At 37.9% G+C, this 21809-nt stretch overlaps 1 protein-coding gene and 1 pseudogene across 2 annotated transcripts; both read left to right on the top strand.

Moving 5' to 3' along the window:
- The first annotated feature begins 8220 nt into the window (after positions 1-8220).
- On the top strand, positions 8221-9301 carry LOC149673211 (uncharacterized). 2 transcript variants are annotated; one of them, XR_016367139.1, is made up of 3 exons: positions 8221-8843; positions 8905-9085; positions 9177-9296. XR_016367139.1 is itself a non-coding variant. In XM_089840286.1 (2 exons), the coding sequence occupies exons 1-2, from the start codon at positions 8450-8452 to the stop codon at positions 8928-8930; spliced, it is 420 nt and encodes a 139-aa protein (XP_089696412.1). In that variant the 5' UTR covers positions 8221-8449; the 3' UTR covers positions 8931-9301. The 2 variants fall into 2 exon arrangements, 1 of the variants encoding a protein (XP_089696412.1); XM_089840286.1 differs by having other exon boundaries at positions 8905-9301.
- Positions 9302-20554: 11253 nt separating this feature from the next.
- LOC149673210 (uncharacterized) lies at positions 20555-21298 on the top strand (annotated as a pseudogene).
- The last annotated feature ends 511 nt before the right edge of the window (positions 21299-21809 follow it).

Genomic DNA, 21809 nt, shown 5'->3' with positions numbered 1-21809 from the left:
TGAGTATTCGGTCCTATAAGGAGAAAGTGCTGTGCGAGTACTCGATAAGAGATTTTCTGAGACCCGAAAAAGTTGCGAGTATCAAACCAAGGCTCGATAAATACTCGAACCTGCTTTTGGAAAGCCTTCAACTCTGAAAATAGGATGTAATAGCTATAAAAATCCACAAGAAAGTCACGCTTATTGGTTAACAGACGCACATTAGTGCTCATTGGGTAGTTTAGATCATAATGCCAGTGCAATATAGTAGGGTTGTAGCTCCTAGCTGGTAAAATAGTGGAAGTAAAAGTAATGAAAGGCAGTTAAAGGCGGGTTTACTATTATTATTTTTTTAATCAATTTTTTTTTAAGTTTAGGCTAGTAATTTTCGTTTTGAACTTTGAGCGAAGTATAACAATGGCTACAAGTGACTTCGGTGAGGAACGAGATTCCGAAGAAGATATTTATGAGGAATTAAGTTCGTTAAATTTAAAGAGAAGAAGACTAATACCGTCTGGGAATTGATGGAAGTAGTTGTCGATGATCAAAATTACACCAAATATCTATTATGAGAGCAAGAAATTCATAGAAAGTGTGAAAACACTAGAAAATCAATTCCCAATTACTCGATAAATACTCGAAACAAATTTTCCAACTACTCGATACTCGTGACTCGGCTCGATACTCGATAAGGGAAAATTTCAATACTCGAGACTCGACTCGAAACCAAAAATTCAAGTCTCGCACAGCCCTAAGGGGAATAAAATAGTCAGAAAATTGTTTAAAAAACTATGAAAACTTGGCAAATCGTAGTCGTTATATCAAAATTAACGTGATGTATAGCTCCCAAAATATCACTATCAATCTAAAGATCTTTTCGACACTAATAACTACATCACAGTCAAACGGCCTTTGTAATTTTCTGCTTGGCAATATTTACAATTTTAAAATATAAAAATTGGAGTATTAGCAAAAAGTAAAACCTAGTATCAAACCAGTATCCCTTATAAGAACTTGAAGGTACCATATTTTCTGGAATTACTATATAGAACAAAATACTTGTGTAAATAATGTTGAAAAATATTTTGAGCTTAATGAAAATCTGGTGGGAAAAACTAAGATAAGAACTTTTTCAAATAATCTATGTTTTATGATCATGTCTTCAAAAGTGACAATTTTAATATCTGTACTTCAGGCAATTTATTTTGTACACTTATCTTTTACACTTTCCCGTCTTTGTCTACAATGACAGTTTTTATTAATTATTAACTTGTGATTGCAGACTTCACATTTGAAGCAAAGACCTGATCTCGGAACGTTCAACGGGGTCCTCATCTAATAGCTAACCCACCTGTTAAGGTTTTGGTACTGAATTTTATCCTTCAGAAATATGAACTAGGCCTACTCATTTTTTGGTTCAAAATGTTAACTTCGTTAATTTAAAGGGATAGTAACAGAACATTAAACAGAAAGCTTAAATAAAATGAGGAATTTGTGGAATGGAAATTGCGTATAAAATCGCGAATGAAATTTAAATTAAAGTACTTTCAATTAAGACAGTATTTTTTTTGATGAAGTGTTAAAAAAATTAAGCAACACAAGTAGTTTCGCGTCTGGAAATATGCGCCGACGTTTCATTTTTGGAAAAATAATTTTAATGTGTTAATTAAAGTAGCTTAATTAAACTATAATCTTGTTTAACCGCATGAATGGTTACTGGCGTAGATTAATGGACAGTAACGCGGTGACAAACATGTAGATTCTTTACGTTAATATTTAAATATATTACGAATCGGTAATATTCAAGCACGCCTCGTGCTGCCATCTTTAAAAAGAAAAGTCCAACTTGTAATTATAGAAAAATCATTTGCCTCATAACTAGGGTTCGAAAATTACAGTAATTTTGAAAAATGGAAAATTACGCCGTAAGTTACCGCGTAAATTACCATTCTGGGTAATTTACGAAAAATTCAAAAATTAATTATATTGATCGTTTAAAAGCTAAACAATGAAAAAATCAATTGAACACAGCTATACTTTTGATAGAATAGTATTTTACAATATTTAAACACCAAGTTTTGATGTTTGCAGCTCAAAAACGTTTGAATAGCAATATCCACTTTCTTCTTTTTACCCATTTTGCGAATATGGAGCTTTTACACCCTTTTGCAAGAGAAATAAATGAGAATTTGGTGGTAAATTACCACGGTAATGACCAGGGTAATTACCGTTTTCGTAATTTACCTGAGAAAATCGTAAATTACAGTTACCCAAAATATATCCTGTTTTCCATTCATTTCCTCTTCCCTTTAAATAGGGCGGTTTGTTATGTTTCATTTTATTTATAATAAGATCTATGTTTCTAAAAGAGAGTGCTTATTCACTTTCTTGACAACTTTGACAAGAAAAACGCGATAGACGTGAACATCAAAAGGCAACAGCCATTATTTAAAGAGAGTACCAAGCAAATCGATGAACAATTCTTCAACTTCAATATTGCCTTGTAAGAATGGTTGGGTTCAACTTACCCATATAACATGTGAATTTGTAACATCTGAATTCTGGTGAAATAATTAAGAGATGGTTTAAAGTTGTGATGGCCTGACTTCTCTTTTTACCTCTCCGAGTGACGCTGATGCCACGGAGAGGTATTACACTGGGCGTATGTGTCTGTTTGTCACCACGTTCGCAGTTGGTAAATCGGAGCAAACGTGTTCGCAGAAAGCAATTTTGGCTTCTACTCCTTTCGTTAGGATTAACAAGTTGGGAAACTAAATTAAACCTCTCCGAGTCGAGACGTTTTTCTTAAATAATTGATTAAATATAATTAATTTTAATTATTTTTTCGCCAGTAATTTAACTTAATATTAGTTTAGATGTTTTAAGAAACGTGTTTCCTAAAATCATTTTAAATAAAGTTATTGTTGACGTTTAAATTCAAGCGTATGCCTCTTTAACAACTTTTGTAAATGAGTATATAAAGCGATTGGTTCAAAGTAAATGAGAAGAAAATCCCCAGCCATTGGGAGGCTCTACGTTTCTCGTACCCTTGATAGACAGAGTTACAATTCAAACGGGCTTACTGCGAAAAGCATTGTTTTCGTCAAGGACGTTTATCAAAACGTGACAGCACCACCTGTGAGCCTCTAGCGAAACTAATTACAACTTTTACTTGCTTATTTAGAATCAGAAAAAACGTTACTTCATCTATTTATTAGATTAAAAAGGAATATTATTATATTTTAATGAACACGATTAAAAAATATCTTGACAGCTTGTTACACATATTATAGCTGCAGACGGTAATAAAAAAGTTCTTCGAGTGATTAATAGGTGGCGCCACCCGTATCTTATAAAGATTCATGCAAATTACAAAAAGTGTGTCGCGAAACGTAGATCTCCAGATCCCACGTTGTGACTCTGGCTTTAATACATGTATTCTATTACATTGCAATGGAACTGCGAACGTGTTCCAGATATAGCATACACGTTTACTATGATTTGCCAACTGCGAACGCGGTGACAGACGGACAATACCACTCCGTGACGTCATCGTCACTCGGAGAGGTATCAATCAGAGCCCGAGTAATTGAGCAAACGGAATGACTCGAAAACGTTTGATGCTCCCTTTAGGAGGAGACATCAGTAGTGAACCCACCGAAATATGGAGAGTTAATTAGGTCATTTAAGTGTGCCGCAAGCCTTCTAGCGCGCTAGACTCGCGCGTGAACTCTCGCGTGAGTCTAGAATGGGGGAACACTGGTTTTTTATCCGGGGGGGTTTCTCTGAGTTCGTTTATTGGTCGAGAGTGGGGGTCGCCAATTGATTAGGTCTTTGTTAATTGGTTAAGGGCGTGCACTTCTTTAGTCGTGACGTAATCGTCAGATAGAGTTTGTCTGATAAGACATTACTCTCTTTATCTCGGTTATTCGCCTTGAAGAGAGCAGTGACTTCTAATGGATATCTTCTTACACACTATGCGTTATATAGTGACGTATCAACGATTCAAAGGGCGCGAGGATTTCCAATATACAGTGTGGAAGAGATCAGAGCAACACCTACCTTTGTGGAAAACCCCCAAAACCCCTGACGGACTACTTCACTGCAGTACATTTTCGAGCTCGTATACAGGGTGTGACATGTGTCATTGTATGCAAATGAGAACGTGCAACAAGTATCATAGTGAATATCGTTTAATGATACGCACTTTGAAACGTTAAAGAGCTACGATTAAGCTTAGGAACTAAGGCATCACACTACAAATTAAAGGGCTGTTTGGTAAACCCATCAGCGTAAACGTTTGATGTGCCTACCGTCGTGGTGTAGGCACTCTTCAAGACGATTTCCATGCCTTGTATTACGTTTTCTAGCATTGGAGGAGTGATTCGTTCAATTTGCGCTTTGAATTCTGGCCTTCAAGTCGTCTACATTTAAAGGTTCTGTTGCAAACACCCTCCCCATAAGAAGAAATCAAGTGGGGTTAGGTCAGGGGATCTTGCTGGCCACGGAATTGGTCCACCTCTACCGATCCAACGGTTTGGAAAATGCTCAGTTAGCCATTGGCGAACATTGATCGCCCAATGTGGTGGCGCACCATCCTGCTGGAACCACAGGTCCCGCATCACTGCTAATGGTAATGCGTCTATCGCATCACTAAACTCGTGGCGCAGGAAGTGCAAATACCTGTCACCAGTAATGTTGTCCTCGAAGAAGAAAGGTCCGATGATTCTGTTCCCCAGAATGCCAGACCAAACATTTATCTTCCATCGAATTTGATGATAATGTTGCCGTAACCAGTATGGATTTCGTTGGGTCCAGTAATGAAAGTTATGTCGGTTTACCGTACCATCCCTGTGAAATGTCGCCTCATCAGAAAAAAGAACCTTTCTTAAGAACAATGGATCGGCTTCAATTAGCTCGCGCATGGTAAGACAGAAGTCTTGACGTCTTAGGTAGTCGTCCGTTAAGGCTTGATGGAGATGGATATGATATGGCCGGTATTGATGCCGATGTAAAATGGCAAGAACGGTTGAATGGTTTAGACCAACTTCTTCTCCGACCGCTCTACAACTATTATGAGGATTGGCTTCAAAACGTGCTAGAATGTCGACTTCCCTATCATGATTACCAATTATACGGTCTCTTCTACGTTGACAGTCTTGCACGACGAAACTCCCGAAATCTCGTAGGTTGCTCTAATGTTCGTGAAGGTTCTTCAAACCGGCCTTCGTCGGTGTGGGAAGCGTTCGGCATAAAGCAATGCCCCTTGTTGAACGTTACCGCGACATTCACCCAAAATAAACATCATGTCCAATTTTTCTCGGTTGGAGTAGGCTGCCATTCGTCTACGACACAGGACTTACAACGTTTATACGATCTAAGCTGCTAGTAACGACGCGTACGTTTGATTGAATAATGTGCCGAATTCTCAGTGCCGGGGATAATTCTGACCTTTGTAACCTCATATGGATTCCTTATCTAAGTAGGCCAAAGCATGCTTTGGCCTACTAGATAAGGAATCACTCCTCAAATGCTAGAAAACGTAAAAAATGGACAATTGTCTTGAAGAGTGCCTACACCACGACGGTAGGCACATCGAACATTTACGCTGATGGGTTTACCAAACAGCCCTTTAATTTGAAGTGTGATGCCTTAGTTCCTAAGCTTAATCGTAGGTCTTTAACGTTTAAAAGTGCGTATCATTAAACGATATTCACTATGATACTCGTTGCACGTTCTCATTTGCATACAATGACACATGTCACACCCTGTATACGAGCTCGAAAATGTACTGCAGTGAAGTAGTCTGTCAGGGGTTTTGGGGGTTTTCCACAAAGGTAGGTGTTGCTCTGATCTCTTCCACACTGTATGGTCGCGTATCTTTTAGATCAATGCACTATGTATACAATATGTTTCGAACACCGAGTATCTGAAAGTGGGAAAATCGCTCGTGTTACTAAGAAATGCACGATATATGAAGATAAACCTCCTGAACATCAAGATATCGAATACCAGAATCAGGTGGAAATTTTGAAGCGATTAATATTTGATAATAGTGACATTATTTTGGAGGATTTACATGACGGACTTTTATTTACCCGATTGGGTCATGGTATAAATCAAACAAGAGTTAAAGCCCCGGAAACGGATTCACCGGCGCCATTGTGTTTAGAAGAAAAAGCCGAATTTTACGGAAATGACTTTATAAAATGTTTACGGGAAGAATTGAGGAAATTAGGGACTCTCGATAGTATCTACGAGGAATATTTATCCTTTTTATTTCCCGGTAGTCGTTAATGTAATCTTCTCTATAAACGCCCATTGATTAGGGCTTTGTTAATTGTTTAGGGGTTTTTAGGACGTGTCTGTACTTGTCTTTTAGTCGTGACGTAATCGCCAGACTTAAGAGAGTGTTCGCTTATGTAACGTATGTTAACTTATTTATTATCTGTTAACGTCTCGAATTTCACTCGAGACAATTTTCTTTACGTCTACATGTTATCCGTTACTCGGTCATTGCGCTAGAAAGATATTACTATCAGAAAATTGACTAAACAAGATGTCGCGAATACGTTTAATGGTATTGACAGCGCTGTGTTGAAGAGAATCCTTATTTATCATATATATAATAACGTAAATAAAGGCCTTTGTCGGCGATAGGACAAGTTAGTTATAAATTGTCGATAACTAATTTTATCCCTAAGCTTTACAACGAGTTGGATAAAAAATTAAGAGAAACAGATATCAAATAAGGTTTAGAAAATGAAAGATGAAATTCAATATTATTGTATCTATACAGACTTAATGACGTAAATAAAAGCGTTCATCGGCGATAGGACAAGTTAGTTATAAATTGTCGATAACGTAATTTAGCCCTATGGTCATAAATGAACGAGTAACTGGATAAAATAAAGAGATATGGTTGAAGACTTGGAAAAATAAAAGATGAAATTTAATATCACTGTATATGTATAGATATAATGAGGAAAAAATAAAGGCGTTCATCGGCGATGGGAAAATTTAATAAATTGTTTATAACTAAGTTTAATCTTGACCCAAGGTTTCACTCGAACTAGTTGGATAAAACTAAAAGAGAAGCAGATATGGTTGAAGGTTTAAAAATAAAAGATATACGAATGAAAATTAATAAATCCATACCACAGTAACGATAATAAGTAATATGACTCCGTTTAAATGTAACGAGCTATTCACACCCCTTACATTAAAGAATAGATCTCTTTGACTTAAAGCTAGAAAAGACAACACCCATTTAGTATAAAAGATCAGACTTAAAGGACGAGATTCATTCGTACCGAAAAAATACTTTACTAACAACTATAGAAGATGCGTTCTAACAGTTAATCACATACAGGCTCCGCTCCAACTTGGTGCTATTTTAAAGATCTTAACAATGGATTCATTTTTACGGTTCGAGCCTCGTAACCAGAAAAGGTTCCATTAAGGAGAAGGAAAAGGCCTGGGTTTTATTATTGGTTAGTAACGCCCATGCCTTTTCCTTTTCCCATACGGTTCTATAATCATCTCTTCGAAAACGGTTTTATCGGGGAAGATATTAATCGTAACAGTGTTCCAAGATCTAAATAGAAGGTGAGTTCTAACGGTTAAAATATATAAAAGCGCGGTTTTAACGGATGAAATTCATTCGTGTCGAAATAACGATACTATCAACTAGTTTTTAAGATTGGTGAGTACTAAATGTTTATCATTGGATCATTAAATTTCTGGGCAAATTGGTATTCATTTGCTTTCGGAAAGAAATATAGTTAGATTTGAAGTGCTTTCCCGCTAAAAAAAATGTCGGACACTTCATCGTCGGACACTTCATGGTCAGACGATGAGGTTAAACCAGTCGATTTATCTACTAAATTTCGACCAGAGCTATATTATACGATATATAAAACATCAAACCGTGTATCTAGGAAATATAGATGCGTTACAACCGAATATAACGTTAAATTCCGCAACTTGGAAGAACTTAAATTAATAAATATTCACGATCAACTTTCCCAAATTTTGAATTCTCTCATAACTCATGTTACGCGAAATGCTGAAGAATATAATTTAATAAGATTCGCCCTGAGCTCTGACGCTTTAGAGAACCCTATCAATTTAAGATTCATGGCTATAAATGAATTAACTTCTGATCGGTTACTAGCTAGTATTGAAAAGGTGGCACAGTCTAAGCGTAATCTTATACTTGAGGGTACCCTAAAAATTGATGTTATTCTTCTAAAATGTAAAGTTCCAATGGCAGGTACCTTCCTTACCTAGTTTTTGGGCTTATTTGTTAAAGATATTTAAGCCATCACGACCCGTCCGTTACCACAAATGAATAAACGGACCACTAAACATCGGGTCACGTTTTCCCACCTTGTTAAAGTGAGAGTGATACCGTACGAAGATCGAGTCAACTACGAGTTCATAGACGATATTAGAGAACGTTTTAAAAATGGAGAACGGGTTAGAGTATCGCCTCCGCTTAGAAACACCGATGACCATTTTACTGGCTGGCCCAAGCAGCTCGGGGAAAACAACGTGGGTAATAAATTTACTCAAATATAAAGACATTATCATGGACAAACCTCCTGATAGAATAGTCTATTGCTATAGTGTTTATCAGGACATTTTTGATGAACTGAAACTCTTTTTACCTATTGAATTCCACGAAGGACTAATTCCTAACGATCCTGATTTTTTTGATAAGAGAATAAATAATCTTTTAATCCTAGACGATCTAGCTAACACCTGTACCAAACAGGAGTTTATAAGTAATCTTTTTTGTGTCGGGAGTCATCATTTATCTTTAAGCATCGTGCTGCTGTCTCAAAATGTCTTTAACCCAGGTAAATATTCTAGAAATATATCATTGAACTGTTCTTATATCGTTATGTTTAAAAATCCTAGGGATAATAACCAGGTTCGCTATTTAAGTCGTCAGCTTTTTCCTACAGACACCAAACGCCTAACAGAAGCGTACGAAGAGTGTACCGAAAAAGCGTATTCTTATATCTTAATAGATCTAAAACAAAGTACCGATAATAGTTTAAGACTTAGGTCCAATATATTCCCCAATGAAGGACCGATGGTAATCTACGTTAGAAAATAATAATCCATAAAATATAAATCTCAATTTATTTAACCTCATTTCGAGACATGCCTTTACCCGTGTCGGTTAGGAATCAATTACCCTTTTTAAATCTCTTGCGTAAAAGCGGTGTGAAACAAAGAAAACTTTTAATATCAAAGTGTACGCGACCCCAATTGGATTGTATAAGCGGTATTTGTTATAATTTGAAGAACGGAGGTATTCAATTGAATCGTCATAAAAAGAAAAGACTTCAACGTTACAAAAACGTTATAAGGTATTTATCCAAGAGAGGTTTAAGTGACAAAAAGAGGCGACAGGTGTTAATTAAACAGGTAGGAGGATTCTGGCCGGCGTTGCTTTCAATGTTAATACCGACAATAGCTTCGGTCTTTACTAGATAATGAAAAAGTGCGTTTTAGTACCAGCGGCTTTACTGACGGACAATCAAAAGGAAGTTAACAGTTTAGACAACGCCATTAAAGAGGTACTGAGAAAACCGGGTTCTGCCGAGGAAAAATTGAAGGAGTACCTTTTAACTCTTCAGAAATATTTATCTTTAAAGAGTTTAGCGGAGCCACCAAGCGTTACTATCTTGCCACCTACAACGAGTTCGTCTTTTCCAGCACCCGGAGTGTCAAGCAAGATACAGCCTCTAAATCCTTCATCCTCGTCTTGGATTCCTCCATCGTGGCCAACCCCTATCCAGAATATACCTATTAATATCTCTACCCCCTCCCAAAATGTCCCTACTAATGTCGCTACCCCTCCCCAAAGTATCCCTTTTAATATCTCCTCGAGTCTGACTACCCCACAGCCTATAATGAGTAGTACAACAATGGGTCAAACACCGGCGATATCGTTTACTGCGCCAGCGTCACTCTCTCGAACGACCAGTATGCCAATTTTAACACCCATGGGACCCGTGGTACCGAAACGGTCCGGGACGTCTCAAACGCCGAGTATGCCAGTTTTAACACCCATGGTACCGAATCAACCCGTGGCGTCTCAACAGGCCTTATCAACGAAGGGCGCTTCTGGTTCAAAGTTCCGGAAACTTAACCCTAACGATGAGACTTCGCCGAAAAAAAGACTCGCGAAAATTCCATCTACGAAACCAAAACCGTACCCTACACAAGCCAAAATAAAAAAAGATCGCGAAGCTAGCTTGAAAGAGCTTCAAAAGCCCGAATCTAAGATCGAATGGGTAACTTATAGAAAGGCAAAAAAATAACCTTAATAATGATTATTAAATTTTATATAAAGCAAGTAACTCATTATATTGAAAAACACGTATCTGATTATATAAAAGCATGTATCTGAGTATATAAAAAATCATGTATCTGATTATATATAAAAGCATGATAATTACAATTTATATAAAAAATTATAATCGAATAATAAATATTTTTATTCTCGCATTCAATACAAATGTATCTGATTATTAAACATTACAACTTTAATATTTTATTGATTACATTTTTCATATCTATGTCTTAACAAGTGCAGGCAGATATTCCATAAAGATATGGCGTCGTTAATTTCCGTTTTATTTTCATACATTTTCAGAACTCTTTGAAACGAATTTCCCAGACATCTTTGAATAAGGAAGAATAAACAATGAGGTCCGCAACAAAGCGAGAACATATCTTGAATTAATTTATCGTTATAGATCCATCTGGACGCGTATTTGGACAGGTTAATTTTATACGTATCAGGGCTCTGCCCGTAGCTGCAGAAAAAATTACCTTCGCCATTTTCAACGTAAATGCCTACCCAATGAAGCCCAGGATCCTCGGCTCTCTCCGTGTTCAGAACAAAACAAAATTTCTTCTTTTTAGGTTTCCTGGGTAGCATGTCTCTAGGAAAAGTACCTAGGTAGTAGGGTTTTGTCCTCTGATCGCATGATAATATTTGATTTATTTGTAACGTATTCATATCACTTTAGATAGTTCGTATTCGTAAAACGTTCCTTTAATTATTTCGTTATTTTTGTCTTTAACAACGTATACTGGAGGATTACGGTACAAAACCTTATCAATAATAAAGATCTCTTTTGTAAAGTAGCCTTTATATCCCTTTGAAAAGGTTTTTTCAAATTTACTCAACCTTACTAAATCACCTTCTTTTAGCTTTGGTTTTGTCCCAGGTTTAATGGTACCGAAAAGACGGTACCACACCTTATGCTCATTTTGTAGGTTAACATTGACTGGCGCGATACCCGTTGAGCGGTGTATCGAGTGATTGTAAGCCTTAACTATTTTTGGTAACGCACTCAGATAGCTACGAGTATCCGCGCTAGTCATGAATTTTTGTATTTTCTCTTGAACCGTTCTGTTAAATCTCTCGCAGATCGCAATTTTTTTATTCCCGTAAGCTACGTAGTGATGAATACCTTTCTCTTTAAAATATTGCTGAACTGGTTTAGCTAAAAATTCAGAGCCAGCGTCCGTATTTATATTCGTGGGTACAACATCTTTATGTATTATTTTGAAAGCTCTTATAACTTCCGCGGAAGTCTTGTTTTTAATAGATATAACGTAGGCGTATTTACTCAAAACATCTATATTACTTAACAAATATTTCATACCCTTGTTGTATCTGGAAAGTTTATCTAAAACTATTAAATCAGCCTGATGAGTCTCATCCATAGATGTCACTGTAATTTTATTGCGAGGAAACTTTAATCGACGATAACGATGAATAGTATAGGTGGGTTGTTTTAATAGAAAACTCTCAACTTCTTTCCTCGTAGACTGGGGAACTCCTTTCGTTAATTTATCCAATCCCGAAAAAGAGGAGGGATTTTCGGGGTCGTAGTACGCGTTTGAGAGAGACATTTTTTCTAAACAAGATCGAAAATGATATCTGATAATATAACGTAGTTGTAGGGTAATATATAAGAGGGAGAGATACAATATTCTGGAATATTTTCTAAATAAGGAAAAAATTGATATATAACGTAGGTATAGGAAACGCAACAATAAGAGTAATTTATATTTTATTCGGTTATTTAAAAATTAACAATACATTGTTTTTAGACCGACAAAATTTCCAAGAATATATTTTAAATAGATATATCATTAAACACTGGATCATTTAGGACATTAGCTTCGGTAGTGGTTGTTCTCTGGCGAATATCTCCTGGTCCCTTGGCACCGTTTATCGAGCAATTTCGATATTAAATTCATTTTGCTCTTCTCCGAGGTAACGCATTCCAACGATTTCAAATCCTCTCGGAATATTTTCAGACGCCTTAGAGTAATCCATGACCCAATACACGCGAGATAAGAGTGATATCTATTTTTTAACCGTACATTAGTTCAGTTTTTAGACCGACAAAGTTTCCGAGAATATCGTTAAATAAAATTGAGACGTCGTCTTCGTAATCTCCGTATTCCTCGACAAAGGATTCTAGAATTCTTTCGTAGTTAAGCAACGGAATAGCTCTAATTAGGTTTTTCTCCACTCTCTCGCTCCAATTAGTATCCGTGGGTAAACAAGTGATATCGTGGGCGATTTCGTTATGACAGCTGATATTTTCGCACGAATCAGTGAAATTAAATAAAATATTGGTCAAACTGTCCAAGATAATCTTCTTCATTATTTCTCTGGCCTCTTCTTTTCGCTTTAATTCGCTACCAATGACATTTTTCAAGTTCTTGAACCTTAACCAACTGTCCTTATTTAATGAAAATCCTTTCGATGTTGAGAATAGAATATTATATCTATTATTCGATCCTCTAATATATTGACGAATATCAACTATTTTTCCTCTCTGACATACGAAGCATTCTAGTTTAACACTCTGAGTACCGTCAACTAACCAAGTCAGAAATCGTCCCGTTATTCCGTTAAAGAAAGCGTCAATATCCGCTTCAAAAGTCCATATACTATTCCAAATACAACTGTTGAAAGGCGCTTCGGTTTTAGTATCGAGTCGTTTGACATTGAAGACGGGAAGAATTCCGCTTCCAACGTAAATGTTTTGCTTCTCCGATAGGTAGTGTACTTGATTCATCTCTAACCGGTTATGAGAGAATGCTTCTTAAATCAGAGGTTATATAGAGCCTTTTTACTCGGGATTAGATAACACCGAGCGATCCCTAGTTATCATGATAGAATTTTCGAATTCGGAATAAATTATGCACGTGACATTGTGTGGTAAATTGTTTTTAAATTTCATATTGATACGTAGATTTCCTTGTCGGGGCAAAGAAAGATGACTAGCCCCCGCATTTTCATCCGGGCTTAAATCTAGGCAATACAAAGCGTAACCTTTTTTGTACTCTTCGTACGTGATAAAATTTCCCTTGTTTTTTCTGTATGTGTTTAGAGAGGTGAATAACGACATGTACTCTCGAGTGTATAGATTGTTTTCGTAATCAGGCGTAAAGGCTTCCGAAGGATAGGTATCGGTACCGACGTTGACGGATAGGTAATTAAGATCAAAAGTTTCAAAATTAAAGGGATTTAAAGAATGATTACCATTAAAGGCCGAGGTTCGAACTAGACCTATAATTACTCTTTGAGGTATTTTACCTAAGAAGACGTTTTCTCGATTAACGTCGTTTATTCCAGCTGGAATTGAAAAGGTTTTCACGACTGTTTGATTCAAAGGATAGATGGCGCTGGTTTGCTCTAATACCGTAGCGTGGGCTAACATTATTTCGGGATTTATTTTTAGTCTTTTAACGTACAATGAGGCATTATCGATAACCACTTTATATTTCTTATCAGCGGCTTCTTTCGATATTACGCAAAACTCTGGTTTGGATCGAATAAGCCTAAATCTAACGTCTACATTATTCAATAGGAAACGATTTAGGCGACAAATATCAACGTGTATCGGGGCGTATAAATCTATCGTACTCGATACCTTGGCTCTCTCGGCTCTTCTTAATATCCCATTGGTAGTAAGATTATTATTGGCTGCCACCCAGGCGTAATCGGGATCGATCGGATTATCCTTATAATATAAGGCTAGACGTAGTTGGCTTTCTTTAGCATCTATACCGTAGTTTAATAAATTCTCGAGATAAGCGATATAAGGGGCTCCTTGGTAAGGGGACTGAACGCTCGTGTTTCCTAAAAAGACGTCTATTTGGGAAAAGAGGGCGGCGTGTAAAAGATTAACCGGAGCTACTTTTTTTCAGCCGCTGGTACGTCGGTGCCGTCCAAATGAAGCACCCTGACCTTCAGCCTTAACCTAGTTTTAGAAAGGTCGATATAATGTTCGCTCGTGCCAGGAACAAAAAATTCCAAAGGTCCACTATCCGTTACGGAGCTTAAAGGTTGATAACTTTCGTCGCTACTAGTTATAATGTTAGCGTTCAAAGGGGGTGTCGCGAATAGGTCTAATTCCCCCATCATGCCTTCGAATTGGGCCATCTTGTTTTACGATAAAAAATCGGCCTTTGATCTATTTTTCTTCTTTCGTATCTTCTGACGTTTCCGTCGAATACCAGACCCGTACTGAGAATTAGCCAGACTATCACCCGCTTTATGAATTAAATTTGAGCCCGCTATTTTTAGATTCCTTTTGAACGCTCTCTTGGGTTCTTCTCCAGCGCTCAAATCTTGAATAAACCTTCCACCAAGTCCTAAAGCTTCTTTACCCACGCTCTTAGCTATCGGTTTCGCTAGAGGAGTTAACATTCTCATCAAAGCTCTAAAAATGCCTCCTAAACCAAATCCTTTCTGCACTAATACACCTGGTGGAGATCCAAGGAACTGTTCCTGATAATAGGAAACGTACCTATTAGGTCGAGACATGTCGTCTAAAATGAATTTTGATAATGATGCGATCCGATATAAAGGATATAGGAGCGTCGGCTTCGTCTCTAATGTCAATTTTGATAGTTTCAATTTCGTTGGATCTTATAGGATAATAGTCTATAGTATCGTATGTGATAATTTTCTCCGACGTATCGTTTTTAGTGGGAATGACGCGTAGAAGAGGTTTGAAACCAGAGCCTATAAACTGGGGGTATATCAGATCAGTGTAAACGTATAAATATTGACTGACTAAATCCGGTTTGAAGTTGGCGTTTGCAGACCCTAATAGACGATTAGTTTGGTCACCGAATCCTAACATAGAACCTAATTTGTTACGAACGCCTCTAAAAAGCACGGTGCATTCCTTATCAGTCATTATTCGAACGGTACCGTTATCGTTTAACGAGAAATTAAACCGAGATTGATGAGCTTCGGGTATCGCTCTATTCATAGCTTCCAATAGGGCGTCGACACTATAGGGTCCCTCAGGAATCTTTACCGTTACCATACGATTTTGAAGTTTTAAAGTTTTTTTCAATTTTATCTCGATATAATTATTGGTGTAGTTTATCGTAATATTTCTAGCTTGTTGAGACAATGGAATGGGACAAATGTATTCCCCAGTAATGTACTCGTCCGTTTCGAATCCTAAAACCTGAGCCAGAGGGCCAGGAGCTAGCCTGGCCTGGTGACCGGCATCGACTGATAATTTAACTCTCTTGATAGGAGGCCCAGTCGGGACTGACATATCTATAACCTGTATTTTCACGGGAAAATTCTGTTTTTCAAGCTGAACGGTTAAGTCACGCACCAGTTTATTCTGCATTGAAAAAAATACGGCGTTTCCATTTTTATCTTTCGAACCTTCGTACTTTTGCGGTATTAACTCTACTCTTCTAATGTCCCAGCCATCATTCGTTAAATATCGTTCAGGTACCTGTATTTCGAAAGAGTTACAGGTATTGTCTATTACGGTTGAAATTTTCGGTGTTAATATTTCCGATAAACCAATTTCCCATTCGTTTGAAAGAATAATTGGTTTACCTAATTTGACCGTGAAAGACGATTGTGAATTATCGGGATATTCATCAGTTTTATCACTTAACAGAGTAACGAAAAAAGAATTGACCGACATAATTGATATTTTATTTAAAAATGAATGAGGATTTACACGTTATCCAGTTTTATTTAGAAATAAAAGATTGAACTCGATGTGATGGTTAGAGCGGGGTTCGATCTCGCGATCTATTGATTGGCGAACAAACGCGCTAACCACTACACCGAGAGCAACCTTAATCGCTTCCTACGTTTTAGAGAAGATTACATTAACATATACTTGGAAATAAAACGGGTAAATGTTCATGATAAAAACTATCGGGAGTACCGAATTTACTCATTTGTTCCTGTATGTATTTTATAAAGTCATTTCCGTAAAATTCGGCTTTTTCTTCTAAACACAATGGCGCCGGTGAATCCGTTTCCGGGGCTTTGGCTCTTGGTTGATTTATACCGTGACCCAATCGGGTAAATAAAAGTCCATCATCTAATTCCTCCAAAATAATGGTACTTCTAGGTAATATGAATCGTTTCAAAATTTCCACCTGATTCTGATACTCGATATCTTTTTCTTGAGGCTCTCTATCTTTAAACATCGGGCATTTCTTCGTAACACGAGCGATTTTCCCACTTTCAGATACTCGGTGTTCGAAACATATTGTATACATAGCGCATTGATCTAAAAGATACGCGACCATATATTCGAAATCCTCGCGCCCTTTGAATCGTTGATACGTCACTATATAACGCATTTTGTAAGATCTCCCTCGGAAGTCACTGCTCTCTTCAAGGCGTTCGTCGAATAACCGAGATAAAGAGAGATCGCTCTCTTATCAAACAAAGTCTTATTTAAGTCTGGCGATTACGTCACGACTAAAGGCAAGTACAGACACGTCCTAAAAACCGTTTAACCATATAGAGGGAAAATTTTTAAAATTATTTCCAAATTTTTGGATTCATTATCGCAGAATTTAATCATGATGTAATCAGTACATTGTTTTTAACATTTTATTTCAAAATTTGATTTGTTTTTTACACCATTGACATATTCGTCTGTTTATACATATGTCAGGAAATAGTGAATATGGTAAAAGTAAAGGATAGAGACCAAAAAGCGCAACTACTGGGTTCATCGTCAACATTCCCAAAATAATTCCTACAGGTACAGTTATAGGAAGTAGAATAATATATGTTCCAGCTATAAAAGAATATTTGATTCCAACCTGTATAACCCGCAATATACAACATCTATTATTACAATATTCTTTAGTCTTGGATTTGTTTGTACTTGAAACGTATTTCTCCGTTACTGACACATCTCCCCCAGACTCGTCGTTAGAACAATTTATAGGTATGTTACATGTTGAAAACCCTTTAACAAGCGGACATTCCGGGGAATATTTTCGATGCTCCTCATTCTCCATTAGAAGTCACTGCTCTCTTCAAGGCGAATAACCGAGATAAAGAGAGTAATGTCTTATCAGACAAACTCTATCTGGCGATTACGTCACGACTAAAGAAGTTCACGCCCTTAACCAATTAACAAAGACCTAATCAATTGGCGACCCCCACTCTCGACCAATAAACGAACTCAGAGAAACCCCCCCGGATAAAAAACCAGTGTTCCCCCATTCTAGACTCACGCGAGTATACACGCGCGAGTGAGTCTAGCGCGCTAGAAGGCTGGCGACCCAATTAAATGACCTAATTTCCACTCCATATTTTAGGTGGTTCACTACTGGTGATGTGAGGTAGGGTACGTCTTAATCTGTGGGGTCGGATACTTTTGAATTTTTATCTGTGGGGTCGCATACTTATGAATTTGTGTGTTTGGGGTTTTTAGCCACATCGTATCTTTGTATCGTCGTATACTCCACCAGACTTCATTAATTAAAATGAAAGTGGCGAATTTAATTCTTAAATGAACTTGTATCTTTGGGGGCGAGACCTTGAAAGAAAACTTAGTTGTTGCACTTATTTTGTGTAGCCTTCCGGAAAGTTATGAAACATAAATAATAGCATTGGAAACCAGGGATGAAAAAGATCTAACACTAGAATTGGTAAAAGGCAAACTAATTGACGAATTTAAATGCAGACAAGACTCGGACGATAAGGTGAAATATACTGATGACAAACAGAAAGTCCTACAAACATTCTACGGTACATTGTCTGCAAAGTTTTCCCCTAAACAAAAAGTAACATGCTATGAATGTAAAAAGGACGGTCACCTGAAGAAAGACTGTACCATTTACAAAGCCAAGAAACGAAAAGGTTTTTATAGCGGCGGAAAGAGCACGAAAGAACACGCAGCAGTTGTCAGAGAAGCAAAACCATCTTCAACCACCGAATCCAATCACAGATTTACAGTTATGACGATGTCAGAAAATGATGGTGATGACGACTGGTACATTGATTCAGGTGCGACATGTCATATGACGCATGACAAGAAGTTTTTCACAAGCCTGGACGAAGATTTTGCTGATAAAGTATATACAGCGGACGGTACCATATTATTGGCTGCCGGCATGGGAAGTGGACACTTGCACTGTTTAGTCGAAGATGACATGATGGAAGTAGAGGTGCAACACGTGTTGTACGTCCCACAACTAACAGCCAGTTTACTATCAGTTCCGGAGTTAACCAAGCAAGGTTATCAAGTAACGTTTGAACAGAAAGTCTGCACGATTGTTGACAAAAATGACACTACCGTGGCTACCGCCTATTGTTATAACGATTTATATCAATTGCGTCACAGAAATGCCATTAAGTGTCAAATGCTTGTATACATATTTGGCACAGACGAATGGGCCATAGGCATCCAGATGCAGTGAAGACGCTGATCAAAAAAAATCTGGTAAAAGGGATTAAGGTATCTAACTGTGAACAGTTGAACACATGTGAAACATGTATTGAAGCGAAAATGGCTCGTCTACCTTTTCCACACTCTCTAACAAGATCTGAACATACATTGGACTTAATCCACACGGATTTATGCGGCCCCATGCAGACCAGAACACCTGGCGGAAAGCGATATATTCTCACGCTTATTGATGACTATAGTCGGTATACGATCATTGCATTACTGAAACGCAATATGACCGAAAACCAAAGTAATTTCGATCTGACAGAGGAGGTGAATACGTCAATAAAGAACTAGCATGTTTTCTACGCCAAGAAGGTATTGAATGGGAGTTGACAGCACCCTATACTCCACAACAAAATGGATTGGCGGAAAGAAAGAATAGGACATTAACCGAAATGGCAAGATGCATGTTGACAGATGGGAACCTGTCAAACTGCTACTGGGGAGAAGCTTTATCTGCAAAACAGGTTACCCAGTCGAGCAATTGACAAGACTCCTTTTGAGCTCTGGTTCGGCACGAAACCCGACCTAAAGCGTCTTCGTATTTTTGGATGTATCGCGTACGCCCACATTCCAGACGAAAAACGTAGAAAACTGGATCTGAAGGCAAAGAAATTGGTTTTCGTTGGATATGAAGACGGCTCCAAAGCTTACAAATTAATAGATACGACCACAAGCAGCGTGACAGTAAGCAGAGATGGCACTTTCATTGAAGATCACTGCGTCTTTCATCCTATCCAAAGTACAGAACGCGAATCAACCGTTCCTACACACTTTGCTGACCTTGATACACCAGTTTACATAGAAGAAAACGCCGAAAATGTCAGGGATGACACAGATGAGTTACCCATTGTAGAAGACGTGGCTGATGTTCCAGTCATACACGACAACCCTGAACCAAGGCGTTCATTAAGGCCAAATAAGGGACATCCCCCTGAACGACTAATAGAAGTGATGATTGCAACGCATGATGAAGACACTAAGGATCCTTGCAAAGTAACTGTGGCGTTAGAAAGTCCAAATAAAGTGCAATGGAAAGCAGCTATGAATGAAGAATTGCAGTCACTTGAAAACATGAAAACATGGACACTAACAGAATTACCCCACGGCAAAAGGGCCATTGGGTGTAAGTGGGTCTGTAAGACAAAGAAGGATGCGCAAGGACAAGTCATTCGATACAAAGCCAGATTAGTCGCACAGGGCTACTCTCAAATATTTGGTTCCGACTATGACTCAGTTTTTGCACCTGTTGGGAAGCAATCAACGTTCCGTGCTTTGCTAGCTCTAGCTGGGCATAAAGGCATGTCCGTACGACATTTTGATATAAAGGCGGCTTTTCTCAATGGCGAACTACATGAGGATTTGTATATGAAGCAACCTCTCGGATTCTCGACGAAAGAAGCACAAAATGTAGTATGCAAATTACATCGCAGTCTGTATGGACTAAAGCAATCGGCACGTAACTGGAATGAAAAACTCAATGATACTCTTGAAGATAGCGGGTGGCAACGTGGTGTTGCCGACAAATGTCTCTATGCAAAGAACATCAAAAATCAATGGTGCTAAATATTCGTCTATGTAGATGATTTGATTTGTATCGCACCAGATGAGGCCACCATCGATGATGTGTACAGTTTCCTAGCCACAAATTTTGACATAGTGGATCTCGGTCTTTTAAAGTACTATCTTGGCATAGAAATTATGCACGATACTAATGGCATCTTTGGCATCCACCAATCTGTATATATCACAACCTTCTCCAACGATTTGGTATGCACGACGCTAAACCAGCCAAAACGCCAATGGATGTTAAGTACCAGCAGGACATTTCGACAGAACAGGTCTTAACGGACAACGACATCTATCGCCAGGCGATAGGTTGTTTGCTATACATAGCCACTTGCACTCGACCGGACATTTCAGCAAGTGTATCAATCTTAAGTCGAAAAATTAAAGAACCTACCTCACCAGACTGGACCGCAGTTAAAAGAGTAATGCGATACTTAAAGGGAACGCAAACGTACACTTTACACCTCGGTAAAGCTGCAAGTCAGGAAGATCTTTTAATCGGCTATGCAGATGCCAACTGGGTGGGCGACCTATCTGATAGAAAATCCAATTCGGGTTTTGTCTTCACCTATCTTGGCGCTACTATTAGTTGGGCGAGCAGGAAACAAACCATTGTTGTGCTTTCATTTACAGAAGCGGAATATATTGCTCTAGCCGAAGCCTGCCGGGAAGCACTTTGGCTTTCCAAATTAATGGACGATTTAAAACAGGAGAAAGTCAAAACGCAACAGTATGAAGACAACCAAAGTTGTTTGAAGATGATTGAAAATGAAAACGTCACCGCGCGAACAAAGCATATAGATACTCGACACCATTTCGTCAAAGACTTGCGAAACATATTCCGTTTTGATTATTGTCCAACGGAACAAATGATCGCGGATTTATTGACCAAACCACTTGAAAGAATCAAGACTTCTGATCTCGCATCATTAGCTGGACTTTATTAGATCTTTTATAAATGGGTATCTATGTATAACTTTGAGGGGAGGTGTTGGTTGTACAAAGTTAAGACACCAGCAGGGTGACCACAGTTAATATATTTTATAATTTTTCCTATTTTTTCGATACCTTCCTATTAGTTCCTATAATTTAGACAATTTTCCTATATTTTCCTATTTTTCGGAATTTTTTCATACTTTGCGCCCTCTCACTGTTGGTTTTAGTAGATGTCACTCAAAAATTTAAAGTGTGACACATGAATGCAGTTTTACATTTCTGCCACCAAGGATTAATAACATAAGCTAACGTTTAGCTTGTATTATAAATCCATGCTGCCAGCCTGCCACCATGGAGTTATAATTTAGTAGGCCCTTTTAAGGATACATAATTCTCACTCCGATAAAATTACTCCATGGGAAATGTTATGGGAAACGGCCAAAAATAAGAGTTAAAAAAAACTTGTCTGCTCCAGATCGTGTTTTTAGTTTTAGTTTAGCCAGGGCCGGATTAAAGGGGAGG

This window comes from Phalangium opilio, unplaced genomic scaffold (genome assembly GCF_054372755.1).
Source record: "Phalangium opilio isolate 3A_F unplaced genomic scaffold, DU_Popi_V2 ptg000053l_1, whole genome shotgun sequence".
NCBI lineage: Eukaryota > Metazoa > Arthropoda > Arachnida > Opiliones > Phalangiidae > Phalangium > Phalangium opilio.
This window is presented reverse-complemented; position numbering and strand designations above follow the sequence as displayed.

Excerpts from the sequence above, each read along its gene's own strand:
- LOC149673211 (XM_089840286.1), top strand. The coding sequence starts at position 8,450 with ATGGAGAACGGGTTAGAGTATCGCCTCCGCTTAGAAACACCGATGACC. Across the intron at positions 8,844-8,904 it reads TCAAAATGTCTTTAACCCAG|GGATAATAACCAGGTTCGCT; the intron begins GTAAATATTCTA and ends TAAAAATCCTAG.